The sequence below is a fragment of the Sus scrofa genome, chromosome 13, assembly GCF_000003025.6.
Source record: "Sus scrofa isolate TJ Tabasco breed Duroc chromosome 13, Sscrofa11.1, whole genome shotgun sequence".
In the NCBI taxonomy this organism is placed as follows: domain Eukaryota; kingdom Metazoa; phylum Chordata; class Mammalia; order Artiodactyla; family Suidae; genus Sus; species Sus scrofa.
In genome coordinates, this window is record NC_010455.5 from 160,980,935 (window position 1) to 160,999,814 (window position 18,880).

The 18,880-nt window shown below is 35.3% G+C and overlaps 1 protein-coding gene across 1 annotated transcript; it reads right to left on the bottom strand.

The window, feature by feature from the left end:
• Positions 11,110-12,069, bottom strand: LOC100513883 (olfactory receptor 5K4-like). The gene has a single exon (XM_021069828.1). The coding sequence runs from the start codon at positions 12,067-12,069 to the stop codon at positions 11,110-11,112; it is 960 nt and encodes a 319-aa protein (XP_020925487.1).

Genomic DNA, 18,880 nt, shown 5'->3' on the forward strand with positions numbered 1-18,880 from the left:
TCTGCATCCATTGAGATGGTCATGTGGTATTTTACTTTTCTCTTGTTAATGTGGTATATAACATTGATTGATTTATGTTGAAAGTTAAACAGGGAAACTTCAAATCAAAACCAACCATTATATTCATGAAAACTAAAAATAAAGTTATATAAGCATAATATAAATGGAAATCATCCAACTAAAAAAAAATGGAAGAAAGGAGAAACACAATCAACTGAAAAACAAGGTTTAAAATGGCAATAAATGCATATTTATCAATAATTACCTTATATGTCAATGGACCGAATGCTTAAATCAAAAGATGCAAAGTGGAAGATTGGATGAAAAAGCAAAAGACTACAATTTGCTGCCTACAAGAAACTCACCTTAGGGTAAAAAACACATATAGATTGAAAGAGAGGGAATGAGAAGAGATATTTCATGCCAATGGACAAAACAGGAAGGCAGTTGTTGCAGTACTCATAGCAGACAAAATACACCTTAAAAGGAAGGCCATAAAGAAGGACACTATTTAATTATAAAAGGATCCATTTAAGAAGATATTTTGATCATCAATATATATACCCCAAATATAGGAGCACCCAGATACAAATATGAACAAATAAAAACAGACATAAATGAAGACATCAATGGAAATACAATCATTGCAGGAGATTTTAACACCCAATTCACATGAATGGAAATATCCTGTAGACAGAAAATCAATAAGGACTCAGAGATCCTAAATTACACATAGAAAATTTAGACTTAATTTACAGTTCAGAACATTTCATCCAAAAAATAAGAATATGCTTTCTTCTCAAGTGCACATGGAACATTCTCAAGGATTGATCACATACTGGATCACAAAACTAACCTCAACAAATTTAAGAGTAAGGGAATTATTTCAGGTATCTTCTCTGACCACAATTGCATGAAACTAGAAATCAACCTCATGAAAATAAATGAGAAAAAATTAACTACATTGAGACTAAACAACATGCTACTAAAAAACCAAAGGGTCAATGAGGAAATCAAGTGGGAAATTAAAAAATACTTCAAGAAAAAATGATAAAGAAGAGACAGACATTCAAAATCTATGGGATGATGCAAAAGCAGGCTTACAGGGAAATTCGCAGCAATACATGCCTTCCTCAAAAAAGAAGAAATATCTCAAATTGAGAACTTAGCCCACCAACTAAATGAATTAGAAAAAGAAGAAAAAAGCCCCCTAAAGTCAGCATAAGGAAGGAAATAATAAAGATCAGAGAGGAAATCAACGAAATAGAGATTTGAAAAATAATAAAAAAAATCAATAAAGCCAAGAGCTGGTTCTTCAAAAAGGTAAAATTGACAAACCTCTGGCCAGACTTATCAAAGAGGAGAGAAAAACCCAAATAACAAAATAAGAAATGAAAAAGGAGAAATCTCAATGGATACTGCAGAAATACAAAGTTATCTGTTTCTTCTAGGTTGTCAAATTTGTTAGTCATAGTATTCTCTTATGGTTTTTGGTATTTCTGTTTCTCTTTCATGCTCTATCTCATGAATGCTAGTCCAATCCTGATTCCTTTTCTCTCCTCTTGTTTTTCTTTTGGTCTATCCAATTATGTCAAGGGTTTCTTGCCCTTTTTGGAGGTGTAAGTTCTTCTGCCAGTGTTACATAGATGTTCTGTGTGACTAGTTCTACATGTAGATGTGTTTTTTGATGTGTTTGTGGGAGAAGGTAAGCACAACGTCTTATTCTTCTGCCATCCTGATCCTTCCCCGAACTTTTTCTTGTTTTTTTTTCTTCTGTCTCTCTTCCCCTCTCTCCCTTCTTCCTTCCCACTTCCTTCTTTTCTCCCTTCTTCCTTTCCTCTATGCCCATTTTTCGATTGCGTTGTTTTTTTGTTTTGTTTTGTGAGTTCTTTGTATATTTTGGAGATTAAACTTTTATTGATTATTTGCGAAAATTTTCTCCCATTCTGTGGGTTGTTTTTTTCACTTTTTAAAATAATTTCCTTTGCTGTGCAAAAGCTTTTGAGTTTAATTAGGTCCCATTGTTTTATTTGTGTCTTTACTGTCTTTATTCTAGGAGGTGGGTCAAACAAGATGCTGCTGTGATTTATGTCAAAGAGCATTCTGCTTGTTTTCCTGTAGGAGTTTTCATAGTATCTGGCCTTACATTTAGGTCTTTCAACCATTTCAAGTTTTATTTTTTTGTATGACATTAGAAAATGTTCTAAATTTATTCTCTGTGCATGTCATTGTCCAGTTTTCCCAGCACCTTTTATTGACTAGACTATCTTCCCTCCACATTCTTGCCTCCTTTGTCATAGATTACTTGACCATAGGTATTTGGGTCTATTTCTGGGCTTTCTGTCCTGTTCCATTGATCTATATTTCTGTTTTTTGGCCAGTACCATAATTTTTTGATGACTGTAGCTTTGTAGTAGAGTCTGAAATCGGTGAGCCTAATTCCTCCAATTCCATTTTTGCTTTTGAATATAGCTTTGTCTATTCGAGGTGTTTCCATACAAATATTAAGTATTTTTTTAGTTCTGTAAATAATATCATTGGTAATTTGATAGGGATTGCACTGAATCTGTAGAAGTCATTGGATAGTGTTGTCATTTTGACTATATTGGTTCTTCCAACCCAATAACATGGTATGTTTTTCCAGCTATTTTTCTCCTCGATTTCTTTCATCAGTGCCTTATTGTTCTCAGAGTGCAAGTTTTTTGTCTCTTTAGGTAGGTTTTCTCCTAGGTATTTTATTATTTTTGGTGCAATGGTAAATGGGATGGTTTCCCTAATGTGTCTTATCGATCTTTCATTGTTAGTATATAGAAATGTAATAATTTTTTGTGTATTAATTTTGTATCCAGTGACTTTACCAAATTCATTTATGAGCTCTAATAGTTTTCTGGTAGTGTTTTTAGGATTTTCTAGGTGTAGTATCATGTCATCTGCAAACTCTGATAGTTTTACTTCTTTTCCAATTTGGATTCCTTTTATTTATTTTTCCTCTCTGATTGCTGTGGCTAGGACTTCCAAAACTATGTTGAATAACATTAAAGAGGACATCCTTGTCTTGCTCCTTATTTTAGTGGAAATACTTTCAGTTTTTCACCATTGAGAGTGATGTTAACTGTGGGTTTCTCATAGTAGTCACCCTCTATGCCCACATTCTGGAGAATTTTTATCAAGATTAGGTGTTTTATTTTGTCAAAAGCTTTTTCTGCTTCTATTGAGATGATATGGTTTTTATTTTTCAGTTTGTTGATGTGTATCACATTGATAGATTTGTGAATATTGAATAATCCTTTCATCACTTGGATAAATCCTACTTGATCATGGTATATAATCTTTTAATATCGATTTGTGTTTGGTTTGCTAATATTTTGTTGAGGATTTTTGCATCTATGTTCATCAGTGATATTGGCCTGTATTTTTTTGTGGTATCTTTGTCTGATTTTAGTATCAGAATAATGGTGTCTTCGTAGAATGAGCTTGGGAGTGTTCCTCCCTCCCCAGAGAAGGTGTTAATTCTTCTCTGAATGTTTGGTAAAACTCAGCTGTGAAGCCATTAGGTCCTGGACTTGTGTTTTGGGTTTTTTAACCATAGTTTCAATTTCAGCATTTGTAATTTATCTATTCATATATTCTGTTTTTTCCTGGTTCAGTCTTGGTAGGTTGTACCTTTGTAAGAATATGTCCATTTCTTCTAGGTTGTCCATTTTATTGGCATAGAGTTGCTCATAGTAGTCTCTTATGATCCTTTTTATTTCTTCAGTGTCCATTGTAACTTCCCCTTTTTCATTTCTAATTTAGTCAATTGGAACCCTCTCCCTTTTTTTCTTGATGAGTCTAACAGTTATCAATTTTGTTCATCTTTTCAAAGAACTATCTTCTTGTTTCATTGATCTTCTCAACTATTTTCTTTGTCTCTATGTGATTAATTTCTTCTTAATCTTTATGATTTCTTTCTTTCTACTAATTTTGGGCATTGTTCTTTCTTCTCTTTATGTTTAAGTTGTAATGTTATGTTGTTCATTTGAGTTTTTGCTTCTTTCCTGAGATAATATTGCATTGATACAAACTTCCCTCTCAGAACTTTTTTTGCTGTGTCCCATAGGTTTTGGATTGTTTTGTCTTTATTGCCATTTTTCTGTATGTATCTTCTAATTTCCTCTTTGATATTTTAAGTGACTCATGGGTTGTTTGGTAGCATATTGTTTTGCTTCCAACAATTTTTTTGCTGTTTTTTTGTAGTTAATTTCTAACCTCATAGCATTGTGATCAGAGAGGATGCTTGAAATACTTTCAATTTTTTTAAAAAAATTACCAAGTCTTGATCTGTGGCCAAAGATATGGTATATCCTGGAGAATGTTCCGTGTGCACTTGAGAGGAAAGTAAATTCTGCCACTTTGGGTTCAAATGTTCTGTAGAAATCAGTTATGTCTGTTTGGTCTCATGTATCATTTAAGACTTGTATTTCCTCATTGATTTTCTGTATGGGTGATATGTCCATTGCTAGAAGTGAGGTGTTAAAGTCCCCCACTATTATTGTGTTACTGTCAATTTCCCCTTTTATAGCTGTAAGTAGTTGTCATATATATTGTGCTGTTCCTATATTGGGTGCGTATATATTTATAATGATTATTTCTTCTTGTATTTATCCTTTGATCATTATGTAATGTCTTTCTGTGTCATTTGTGACCTTCTTTATTTTAAAATCTATTTTGTCTTATATGAGTATTGCTACTCTTGTATCCAGAGCATGTTTTGGGAACAACAGTATCATACTTCTCCTGTAGCTGGGTGACTGCTAAGGATAGGGATATGGTCTGTGAGGCAGTTGGCAGTATTTAACCATTTACAGTTTGCTTTTGTAGCCTGCAGTGGTAACAGTGTCTCCTAAAGGCCCTCCTGCTAGCAGGTAGTTTTGAGAGCTATTTTTTATAGCTTGCAGGGTCAGCAGTTCTTCTTGGCACCTCTCCCTTTGCTTGGAAGGCTCTAGAGACTATTCTCTGTAGATATAGGAGCATGTACTGCTGTTCTGCCAGCACTCCCCTTGCTTAGCCACTCTAAGGATCTCTCTATAAAGCCTCAGGGGCAGGGGGGTTCTGCCTAATTGTTGCTCACAGGCTCTTTATGTAGCTGAAGTATGTGTGTTTCTGGCAGTCGCTCCCTCTGCCTTGCTGCTGATAGGAGTGCTTTCTGAAGCCCTCTGGATCAGAATGTGGGTTAATGGGCCTCCCCTGGCTCCCTTGGCATGGAGAAAATGCCTCTGACCTGATCCTTCTCAGGGCCACTTGCAGGGGCATTGTGTCTTGTGCTTTTCTCCAGTGGGTCAGCCTATAGCTCCATCAGGGAGCAGGCACTGGCAGACTTCTCACAGGAATGGGTGCTCCTCCCAGCAGCTCACAGGGAATGGTCTGATATCAGCAGCTCTTCTGGCACTGTCCTGCTGTCTAGAACCTCTTCAGGTTCTCTGGGCATAGCCAAGGAATCTGCATTTTCCCTGATTGACAGGGAATGGGCACCGGCAGCCTCTTGTGGGATTAGGTGCTGCCACTAGTAGTTCTTCTGGCAGTGATTGTGCGCTGATTCCATGAGCCTCTGCAGATACTCTGGGCAGAGCCAAGTTGCCTGTGTTTTACCTGATCTCTCAGGGGATGGGTGCCACTGCTTCTGGCTGCACTTCTGGCTGCTCTTCTGGCACAGGTTGTGTTCAACTAATGCTGGGGCCACTGGTAGGAACCAGGAACTTATGCTGTTCCTATAGGCAGTTAGTGCACCTGCTCCAAGAAGTCTGTAGTCCTATAGGCAGGGCTGCTCCCCAGCCACTGCCAGGTGGTTTCCTGAGCTGATGCAGGCAGTGTCCTGTAGCTTGAGAAAGTGGGTGCAGGGAACAAAGCTGTAATGGTGGATCCTGCCCTTTTCCTTTCCTCCCCCCTCCCCAAACAATGGCATCTAATCTCTAATCCCAACTGGTTTGCCTCCACTTAGTTATTCTCCGTTGTGGTTACCCTATACTCTAGTCCCTCCAAGCTGTTTCTGCATGGTCAACCCCATTTTCCCCCATATAGCTGGCCCCAGCTCCCTCTTTTGGTCTGATCTCTAAGGCAAAGTTTTAGCTCCCAGCACCTGCTGGTACCTGCCTATGGTTGCCTGCTACCCTTAGCACTAATAGTTTGTGGAGGACTGCCTCCTTTTTAATTGCTTTGCACCATTTTTCTAGAGTGTCTCTTTTATTTTTGGCTAATCTCATCACCGGTGAGGGAAATTCCTTGGGTGCAGGAATTATTCCTCTTTCCAAGTCCCTCCTGGAAAAGCAGGTCCCATCTCCTTTCCTGTCACTTACTTTTCTCTTGGCCTTCTTTGTTCTTTCTCATGTCCTATCTAGTTTTGTGAATTTTTTCTTGCCCTATCATAATCTTGAGGTATTTTGTCAGTTTTTTGCAAATTTTCTGTGTGAATAGTTCCACATGTATTTGTATTTTCAATGTATTTGTGGGAGTAGGTGAGCCTTAAATCCTGCTACTCCACCATCTTAGAACTCTTTTCTTAGTCTCAAATTTATTTATGCTCTGACCTTTATATGTTTACTTGTTTTACTAACTTTGGGTTTTCTTTTTTCTTCTTTTGCTAGTTTATGTGTAAGATTATATTTTTTTGAGGTTTTCTTCATTTCCTAATGTAAGATTTCATTGCTATAGACTTCCTCCTTTGAATTTCTTTTGCTGAATTCCACAGATTTTGAATTATCAGGTTTTTCCTTTTCATTTCTATCTACTTTTTTAATTTACTCTTTGAATTCCTCAATTTTCCTTTGGTTGTTTAGTAGCATATTGTTTAGAATCCATGTGTTGGTGTATTTTTTTTTTTTTTTGCAGTTTTTTCCCCTAGTACTTGATTTCTAATCACATAGTGGTATGATTGGAAAAGATACTTAGTAAGATTTCAGTTTTTCTTAAATTTACCTTGGCTTGCTTTGTTGCCCAGCAGACAGTCTATCCTAGAGAATGTTTGATGTCTAATTGAAAATAATTTGTACTCTGTTGCTTTCAGATGAAATGCTCTATAAATATCAATTAAGTCTATCTGGTCTAATGTGTCATTTAAGGCCTGTGTTTTTTTACTGATTTTCTGTATGGATAATCTTTCCATTGATGTATGTTATATGTTTAAGTCCCTCAATATTATTGTGTTATTTTTCTATTTCTCTTTTTATGTCTTAACATTTGCCTTATATATGGAGGTGCTCCTGTGTTGGCTGCATATATATTTACAATTGCTATGTCTTCTTCTTGGCTTGATCCCTTGGTCATTAGGTACTGTCTTTCTTTGTCTCTTATAATAGTCTTTATTTTAAAGTCTGTTTGGTCTTCTGTGAGTATTGCTACTATAGCATTCTTTTGATTTCCATTTTCATGGAATATTTTCTTACATCCCCTCACTTTCAGTATCTATGAGTCCCTAGGTCTGAAGTCGGTCTCTTGTAGACAGCATACATATGGGTTTTGTTTTGTGTCCATTCAGCCAGTATGTGCCTTTTTCATGAAACATTTCATCCATTTACATTCAAGGTAATTATCAATACACATGCATTTATTGCCGTTTTCTTTCCTCTGGCTTTGTATCTTCCATCTTCTTTGTTCTCTTCTCCTGTGATTTGATGACTATATTTTATGTTGTATTTGGATTCTTTTTCTTGTTTGTGTTATATCTATTTTTCTATTATATCTTTTGTTTGTGGTTACCATGAGGTTTTAGTATAGCAGTCCATATATATATATGGTTGTTTCTTGTTATTTTAATTCAAACAATTTTTTTCTCCTCATTTTGCTTAAATTTCTCTGCTTCTGTGAAATTATTTGAAACTTCTTATTTTTTTTTTAAAGTGGCATCCTTTTATGGGAGCATGCCTATACAATCCACCTGTACCCAGTGGCTTTGGTGGGAGAGCTGAATCTGACATGAGCATAAGTCTCATCTTCTCATAGTTTATTGGTTGCTGTCACCTTCATAGCAGGTAGGGCTAGAAATGGAGGGAGCTAGAGCCAGAGGCAGGTGTGAGCCAGGACCTTCTCTTCTCAGTGACCCATGCCAATCTTGGGTGTGGGGCAGGTCCCTAATAGCTGGAACAGAAGGTATAAGCATCAGTGTGAGGCAGCTCTCTCCCATTTGTGTGGAATCTTCTTCCTCCCAGCATGAGAGGAAGCAGTTCTGGAGCTAGAGGGGCTATAGGAAGTACTCTGCTTGGGTCTGGCATGGACTGAGGCATTTTTGGCCTCAGTCACAGACCACCTTGATGAATTGTCTCCATAAGCACCAGTAATGGCTGCCCCCACCACTTTTAGATGTATTTGAGGTTTAAGCTTTCTCCATCTCTCACAAATGAGTTTTCCCATCAGCCACAGAAGCCCTTGACCCAGTGTGGCATAACCCTTGTCCCAGCTATGCCATGGTGTAAACATGGATGGAACAGGTGCTCAGCTCTAGGGAGTAATGGGAAATCTTCCTCTACCTTTTGGGAGCAAGAATGTGTAGGCATGCTCTTCATAAGCAGAGTCTAGAATTCTTACATCCTTCATTTTTATTTCTACTGCTTTTCAGAACACCTAGGAGGATTCCTTTTCCCCGTGTTGTATGCCAGGGATAGAGTATGCAGTATGTGGTTTGATCCACTCACTTTCCAGGGAAGAAGTTTACTCCACCAGTGGAATCCCCCTCTTCTTCTGTATCCCTTCCTAGGGGTGCCATTCCTGATCTCTTCACTTCCTACCCCATTCCATGTGGATCTTTCTTACAGCCTTGGTTATTCAAGAATTCTGCTGGTCTCCAGATTGTTTTCTGTGAGAATTACTCCACATGTAGATGTGTTTTCTATGTGTTCATGAAGGGAGACGTGGTTCACATTTTCCTGCTTTGCCATCTTGAACTGAACTCTAGAACTGTCAGTTTCTGTTGTGCATACTAGATAAGCTAGAAATAGACCTTTTCATGTATGCATGTGTGTGTGTGTGTGTGTATGAACAAAAAGGAGGCATAAAAAGAATTAGTTAATAAATGTTGGTTAGCAATAAAAAAGAACTTTAATTTTCACCTTGCAACATTCTGAAATGAATTCCATTTGAGTAAAATTTTTATGTGTAAAAATTTAAGATGGGAAAAAATACAAAATAAGTTTATGGAATATCTTTGAATGAGAGAGGACTTACAAATTAACACAATGGAACATAAATAGACAATTGGCTTAGGATGATTCTTTAAACAACCTTTTCTTTCCTGGTTGATTTGTGATGTTCTACGTGGGAGTTCACTTCTGGACAATTTCATTTATTTCCATTGATCTGTATGCTGATTTTTGATTTAAAGCCAAATTGTTTCTATAATTTGAACATCATTATATATTTTAATATTTAATACATCAAGCCTGTTTGCTTATTGATTATAATTTTTCCATGCAAATATGGAATTATACTGACACATTCCCAAAGAAGTCCTCTTAAATGTTTATTTGATTTAAATTAAGTTGCATATTATTTTTGGTTAAATAAGCCAAATAAATTTACATCTTCAATTCAGGCTATATATTAAATAAATCCCAGGGATAATCAAGGTAAAGTGTAAAAATTTAAACTATCAAAAAAAGAGGAGGAAAACAAGGAGACTGAGGTTGTAGAGGAGGAGGAGAGAGTTAGAAGAAAGAGAATCAGAAAAAGTGGTTAATAGTAGATCTCATATTAAGAATAGAAGTTCTAAATAAAAATGCATGAAAGACCATATAAGACAGAAATTAATGACCCTGAAAATGTCAAATTATATCAAATTATATTTTTATCAATTATAAGTAACACAAACCAATTTGAAAATACAATTAACACACAGAGAACTTAATTGCCACTAATAGCCACATCATTTTATTATCTTTTCTTGATAAACAGTAGTAAAAATAAATGAGAGAAAAAAAGACTGAAAGGATTGGTGAACAGATAATTTATATAAGTAAACATTGCCAGTAAAGAAAGAAAATAGGAGTTCCCATTGTGGCTCAGTGGTTAACAAATCCGACTAGGAACCATGAGGTTGTTAGTTCACTCCCTGGCCTTCCTCAGTGGAATAAGGATCTGGCATTGTTGTGAGCTGTGATGTGGGTCACAGACATGGCTCAGATCCCACGTTGCTGTGGCTCTGGTGTAGGCCGGCAGCTACAGCTCCAATTGGACCCCTAGCCTGGGAATCTCCATGTGCCACAGGTGTAGCCATAGAAAAGACAAATATGTATGTATGTATGTGTATATTAAATATATATATACATATATATATATATTTCAGTATTTCTCAAAAATATTAAAAATAAATATCACCTTTATTAATGTGGTTTTAAAATGCTTATTGAGTATTTACTATGTAAGTTTCTATTCTGTATTCCATGATACAAAACATGATGCCTTCAGAAAGTTAAATGACCTTAATCATACTTCAGGTTAAAATTTATTTTGATATACTATAGCCAACTTTTTATAATTCATTGTTAATTCTTCTATAAAATTGACGTGTGTATAAGTGTGTGTATGTGTTTGTATTCCTTCTAATTCCGTTTTTCCTCATTTTTCTGTTTTTCCCCTTTTTTGGAGTCTTATTCAGATAAAACTTCATTACATTAAATAAAGATTACTGCAGTTATTTAGCTGCTTCTAGTCTCTCTCTCTCTCAAACCAATATACTTGTGTCTTCAGATGAGTTTTATGAATAAAGACTATTTCTGTTCCCTGCCAGACAATTTTAAATGTTTCAAACATTCTATATAGAATAAGATACAATGTCTTCCATTAACTAGACAAGGTTAAGGCCAACTCTTCTATACATTTAAGCACTTAAATTTTGATGCTATGTAGTTTTACTAATGTTTAAAAGACTAGTCTGAAACAGTTCAAAGATTTAGTAATGAAAACTGTCACTGAGTTTTCTTCTGATTTACTCTGATACTGTTGAATTTGGATTAAATTTGCCAGCCAGTTATGAAATTTCATTCATATATCTTTTAAACAACATAGTGTAATTATTTAAAACTTAGTATTTTACATAAGAACATATTTCTCATTTTCTGTGCCCCTTATAATAGACCATTTTAATCAATTAAAGTTAGTTTTCCATAGAAGATGAAATTTAAGAATATTATAATTCCTCATAATTTTTTTCAGAACATTTATCACCTCCTTGTTTCTCAAGCTATAAATAAAAGGGTTTAGTAAAGGAATTACTATTGTGTAAAAAATTGCCACCGGTATATCTTTATCCCCTTCTTCAAATGGTCGAATATACATGAGAAGACAAATGTAGAATATCGAGACAGATAGAAAATGAGATGCACAAGTAGAAAATGCTTTACCTCTCCCTTCTTTGGATTTCATTTTGAAAACAGTGAAAAGAATACAAACATAAGAGATCAAGACAGTGGCAATGGTGAAGATTTGAATTGGCATTGAAAAAATATATATCATTAGTTCATTAATATAAGGGTTGGTACAGGACAGTCTATAGAGTGGAAGAACATCACAAAAAAAGTGATCAATTTGACTAGATCTGCAGAAAGTTAGCCTTAACAGAAGTCCTACATGAATCATAGAATGCAGGTTACTAGCTATGTAGATCCCTGTGGTCATCTGAACACACAGTTTCTTTGACATCATGGTGTGGTACTGCAGTGGGTTGCAGATGGCTATATAGCGATCATAGGCCATTGCTGCTAGGAAAAAGCAGTCTGCAGTTTCAGCTAGGCAGAGAAAATAAAATTGTGCCATGCATTCGTACAGGGAAATTTTTCTGTCTTTAGAAAAGAAATTCTCTATCATCTTGGGGGTGATGGCACTGGAACAACAAGAACCCATGAGAGCGAGGTTACCCAGAAAGATGTACATTGGTGTGTGAAGATGATGCTCTGTAAATATCAGTGCCACCAGACCAAGGTTTCCCACCATGGTGATCAGATAGATGGTAAGGAATACCAGAAACAGAAGGGTTTTCAGCACTGGGTGATCTGTAAATCCTACAAGGATAAACTCAGTTGTCAAGGACTGGTTTTCCTTATCCATTCCTGGGTTATTAGCTGACATAGAAATTGTAGAAAAAAGGAGATTCTCAATTAGAATATATCTAATTCTCCCCTCTAACTTCCCTTCATACAAAAAGAAACAAGCTCATTTTTAATCATTCTATGTATTCTGCAAGAACAAAAGTATCACAAATTGTGTACAAAGGGATAGTCTGGAAATACCTATATAAATTGCCAAGACAGAAAAGATTTTCTGTATCAATTACCCAGTACTGATATATCAATTCCTGGTCAGTATATATAATGTGACATTTACAAAATTCAAAGACACAATAAAATTTTATGGTGTCTTTTTCTTAAGGAAATGATGTTTTAAATACAATCCTATGTGACTGCTGTGGTATTTAAAAATCAAATACATCAGACATTTTAAATGTCTAAATGTCTAAATGTATAATTTCTAAAAATATCCAAGGAGTTCCTTTTGTGGCACAGAGGAAATTAATCTGACTAGTATCCATGAGGATGCAGGTTCAATTCCTGGCCTCTTTTGGTAGATCAGGGATCTGGCATTGATGTGAGCTCTGGTGTAGATCACAGATCTGGCTCAGATCCTGCCTTGGTATGGCTGTGGTGTAGGCTGGCAGCTAGAGGTCCAATTTGATCCCTAGCCTGGGAACTTCCATATGCTGTGGGTGTGGCCCTAAAAAAAAGTTTCCCTACCTTGATATCCCTTTACCCAGGGATATTTTAAAGACAGTTTTAGTCACTTAAGACAGAGTAAGAACATAGACAATTTTTAAATTTTCTTAATAGGCTAATCTTGATATTGTTTTAATATATATTTCAACACATTCTGGATACTACTCCTATATTGCTATGACACATTTCCCCAAGAAGTTATTGCTCTAAATTATTTATACGAGTATTTTTTTCTCTAGTTTTAGGTGTCCTGCATGCATGTCTAACATTATGAGATTTTGTCACCTTGTCTCCATTCAAAGTATTTATATTCCTCACAATAAATATCCATCTTGTACTTTCTTACATCTGTTCTATAGAAACTAATGTCCTCAATTTTGGTGAATCCTATGGAAGCTATTTGTTATTATATAATTGTTTAGGTTTATAAACTCATTCTTTCCTCAAATGCACTATATATTTATTGGAATCAAAGATCACCCAAATTAATTATATACTTGCTATAGCTAAGTACAGTTAACATCACAAGAAACATAAGTTTTAAAGAATGCCAAAATCATTTTTGTTTTCTTGCAGAAATTGCTAAAAGTCTTTGGCTTCAGTATTTTTCAGTTAAACAGTGTTAGAGAAAAAGTTATTTAAAGTTTATTTTAAAAATTCACTTTAGTTAGCTTTTTTTATATCCATTATCCTTTTCTGTACTGAATTTAATATACTATTTCTGTTCACATAACATCATGAAGTTTTCTGGAGTTTTATCATTGGATGGTTGTCATGAAATGAGGAAAATATGTTTGCCTTTTATATTTTAGGCCTACCACAGTTTTAAAAAATCTTCCAGAAATAGAGTGTTTTGGAAAACCTCTGTAAAACTAAGACAATTTTTATTATTTTAGCAATACATGATGGTCAGTCAACTAAAAACTTTTTATCATGTGGACTGTGGTTTAGTTTTCAATAATCATGTTTTATAGAAAAAATAAAGGATCAGAATAATAATGAATAAAATTTAATTTTATCTTACCCAGTTTGAAATATAGATTATTCAACTAAATTAGAAATCAATTTGCTTTACCTCAAAGAACTATTTTACATTTATAGCCTTACCTGTATGTTTACTCATAAGACAATGTTACATTTGTACTCAGAATAGGTAAGAATGATCCACTTGTATGGTGTTTCATTATGACCTTCCACAGTGTCTTCAATTTAGAGACAAACCAGGAATATTATTAATTAGACAAAATGAGTAACCAATTGAAAATGCTGACATGTTTTGGGAAAATGCATATTTCTGCATTTTACCATTTTAAATAAATTAGAAATCCTCATATTTCTAATTCGCTTGCAAACCTTTTATAGTAGCTGATTTCCCAGCTGATATTGTTTTTAGTTAAATTCATAAAATAAACCTTGGTCTTTAAAGCATATGGGAATAAATTATGAAAATTTAGAACACTCTACCTATAAGTCAGTGACAGTAATTATGTTAGCCTTGGAGCAAAGTTAAAAGTTTTCTATCGATTCTAAAGGGATTTCCTTGGCATCTGCATCAAGTATTTCTGCAGAGACTCCAAACCTGAGAGACATGGAGCCCCAAACACTAGTAAACCAAAGAGTGTCAATTAAGTATAGATGTCCTTTGAGATTCTGAGGTTAAAACAAAGGGACATCACAAAAGCCAGCTTAAGGATCATGGTGCTTTTTCACACACTTGATATCCCTTTCTCTCTTTCTCATCTTCTTTACTTGAAAACTATAGTGGAAAGAATAAAAATTCATATTGGTTAAATAATAGAGGAAGTGAGTGTTAAACCAAGATTTGAAGAGAGATTTGGATTTGCAGAAAAAAAGGCAAAAACATGGTATGATCAGGAAGAGTTGCATTTTTCTTCACTCCCTTTGATGAATCTGACCAAATCCAACAGACTTATCATCTGAACAAAGCTAAAATTGTGTTCTTTGGTTTCACTTGTGCATCATCAGAGAACTTTTCAATCTTCTGTATGAATCCTTTTTTCTCTGTAGATCTGTTCCTATGGACTGGAAATGTTTTTTATCCTCATTACTCTCTAAACCAAATCTTTGTCCTTTATCATAGTATTCCAATGGCTTCATTAGAATACTTCTATTACCTATGATTCTATTTTCTGCCATTCGCCATTCACCTTAAAATCCATCTCCAAAGAAATACCTATCACTTACGTATTCTTTGGTGCACTAGAGTTAAAACCTAAATTCAGAATATTTACTTTGGATGTGCTCCTCACTTAAAATGCCCTCTCTGCCCTATTCCTCTATCCAAATCCTGTTCAATCTTTATATATCTGTTTCTCTTCATTAAGATATTTTCAAATTTCTGATTTGCAAAATACTTATTGTCTTTATAATACAAAGAGCTCTTAATCATGCTTCTCTTGTATATTCTTCCAGCTGTTCTTCATGTGAAAGTGTTATTTATTCTCAGATGGATTAATTTTATTTTTGATCTTCCACATTGCAAACCTCTCAGAGTTCTAGATGATGTAGGCTCTCAAAGAATGTTTATTGAATTAGTTGCAAAAATTTCCATTAAATTAAATTCAATATTTATAGTATGTTAATAACAAACAAGTCAAAAATAATAGACAAGTCACTCAGATGTTTTGTAAACAGTTACCCACATTGGGAGTGGGGTTGGGAAGGAAGCTATATAGATAAATAAGAAATAATCCGGCCTTCATTGAGCTACTGATGTAGAGAGCAAAATTACTTATACAACTGTATATGCAGAAGCTCAGACTGAGTTAAAATAAAAATAGAACTATAATAAAGTTTATGAGAACACAAGAAGAACACAGCTTAGAAGACTAAGGGAAGACTTAACAATGAAATGACATTCCTATGATTCTTGAAGTAAAACTAGACTTCAGTAAGCAGAAAATTGTATGATAAGATATCATAGAAGGAAGAAACAGCATGGCTGAAGGTTAAAGGCATGGGAGTTTTAAAGGATAAGGTATATTTAAGGAATAGATAGTAAACCACGGTTGCCAAAGTAAACCAGAGTCTGGGTGCATTCTAGGAGTCGGAGGAGCTGAGAGGTTTGCATTATAACTGGTTCTGCTTATGATACCCTCCATTTTGCTGACACTGTTCTCTCACCAAGATAATGACTTCTCTCCTAATCACCAAATTCAAAACACATCTGTCATTTATTTTAATTAACTTAACTATATGAGTTGATGCTATTGACCACCCTCTGATACATACTTCAGCATATTACAGGGCTATAGGTATACCCAGGAGGAAATATCTAAAACTTGAAAAAAAATTGTGAGACTGATAATATTTATCAGTAGAAATCCATAGAACATGTATGAGCATTAATTCTAAGGGTGTTAGACCAAGGAGAGCAGGTAACTTAATAACATACTACTTGATCTATGTAACAGTCTTATAATAGAAATGACTTAAGGTAGCAAAACACCTGACTTGAGCTTCTAGAGTAGAAAGTTATATCTTCACACCCATTTTATAAACCTAAGTTAACTCATATGCCTTGATTTAAGGGGTGGTTTTCCTCCTTGTGGAAGGAACTTGCAGCATTCCCACATATGTATATACCATCAAATGTCCTCCAGTACTTTCCAAAAGCAAACTTTGGCCACTTACTTGAATGATTGCACTGGAGAAAAACAAAAATTGACATTTAAGGGATTGCTAGACACTGGATCTAAATTGACTTTAATGCCTGAAGACCAAAAATGCCAGTATGACCCAATAATCAAAGAAGGGATTTACAGTGGTCATGTGACAGGTGCTACCTTAGCTCAGATATGACTTACAGTGTCCCAGTTGGCCCATCAATATACCCTGTGGTTATTTCCCCAGTTATTAAATATGTAACTGTAGTGGATGTCCTTGACAATTAGAAGAATACCTATGTTGTTCCTGTGATTCATGGCGTGAGAAACATGGAAGGAAAGTCTAAGTAGAAGACCCTTAAATTCCTTCTCTTTATCAATGTAGTAAACCAGATGTAATTACAAATCCATATCTCAATTGCATATATTAATGGCACTATCAATGATTTGTAAGAATGGTGATCCCTATCAGATACACCATTTTAACTTACTTGTTTGGTCTGTATATAAATGTAATGGATTTTTGGACAATAACTGTGATCTACTGTAAATCAGGTAGTGTCTTCCATTTTAGTTGCTGTTCCAGAGGTACTAACTTGAATGAACCAAATCGACATTGCTCCTGGTACTGAGTATGAACTTGATCTAACTAGTGCCACCTCTCCATTTCAATTTGTAAGAAAAACAAAATCAACTTCTTTTAACTTAGCAGGCCCAACATATACCTTTACATTCTGTCTCGGAGATATATCAGTTATCCTTCTTTCTGCCACCATGAGGTCTGAAAAGACCTTGATATTTTTTTTTCTGTTGTTGTTCTCTGGGCCATACCCACAGCATATGTAAGTTCTCAGGCTATGGGTAAAATTGGAGCTACAGCTGCTGGCCTACACCACAGCCACAGCCATGCAGGATCCGAGCTGTATCTGCAGCCTACACCACAGCTCACAGCAACGTAGGATACCTGACCTACTGAGGGAGGCGAACCCACATGCGAACCCACATCCTCATGGATACTAGTCAGATTTGTTTCTGATGCACCATAATGGGAACTCCAGATCTTGATCATTTTGACATTTCACCAAATATCATGATGGTCTATAATATTCACAGCCTCTTGCTAACTGTAACTAAGGAGCAGTAATAGCAATTACTTCAGATGCCTTTATATAAAACATATGTGTACTAGAAAGTAGAAGATAACCCCCCTATAATTTAGAGTCCTGATATAACATTGCAGTTTATGGAGTTTGATTGTCTGGAGCATAATGAGATATCCCTTTCAAGGTGAAAAACAATTACTGTACCTCACATCGTCTACCACCTAAAAGTGGTACTATGCTTGATAAATTTTTCTTTATTTTGGAGTTTACCTATACAACATCTGTGTGCTACTTTGACTCAGTGACAGAGCCATTTATAAGTCAGCCAGCTCCAAGTGGGGGCCAGAACTAAAGAAGACACCAAAGCAAGTCTAGTTTGTAGTACCAGCTGCTCTACCACTTAGGTTCTTGATTCAGGAAATCCAGTGCTGCACAGCCTCTGAAAACAACAATAAGGAATTCACAGCAGAAACTTCTATACTTTGGGAATAAATTTATGTCCTTTTCTACAAAATACTTTGCTATATGATAAGCTTTTTGGAAAGGATAGGAACATATGCTTGGAGATAAGGAGATCTGGGAATTGTTACCTTTTATAGATCACTCAGGATGGAAGAGTAAAGATAATTTTCCAGGTGAATGATCACCAAATGGCATTTATTTTAGGGGAAGCTCTTAATAATGATGGTAGACCAAATGACAAAATGACAAGCTCTGTGGATATTAACTTCTTTTTCTGGATACCCACTGTTTTCTCAGTGTTATCAGGAGCAAAGTGCCCATTTATCTCTGATGACAGTGATTTTAGCTATATTTACTTAACAGCATGGCCTCCTCTTACAAAGACTGACCTAAGAGTACTGATGCATGTCTAATATATAAAATTAGAATTTTGCTGAGCCTTTGATTTGGCTAGGTACTAGTCCTAGTATATTCCCTAAGTACTACCTAGCCACCTGTCGAAGATTACCTTGGATCGCTTCCATAATTGAGGGAACATGGATTTATCCTCTTTAGAACAGAAACATGTTCTGGATATGGATTTACCATTCCTGCTCATGAAGTTTCTGATAGCATCACTGCCTGCAGAATCATAAAATGCCTTATAAACCAGAATGGTATTCTGTATAGGATTGGTTATGATTAAGAAACTTATTTTACTGCAAAGGAAGTGCAGAATAGGCTTATTTCTATACAATTAACCTGCATACTCCATCACCTGGAAATAGATGGCCTATAGGAAATGTTCAATGAGTTTCTGAAAAATCAGTCATGTAGTAAGTTATGGATAAGAGCCTAAAAGTATGGGATTCTGTCTTATAGGCTTAAACATATGCTGTGCATTTTTTGTTTTTTTGTTTGTTTGTTTTGGTTTTAGTTTGTTTGTTTTTGCTTTTTTGTTGTTTGTTTTTGCTGTTTA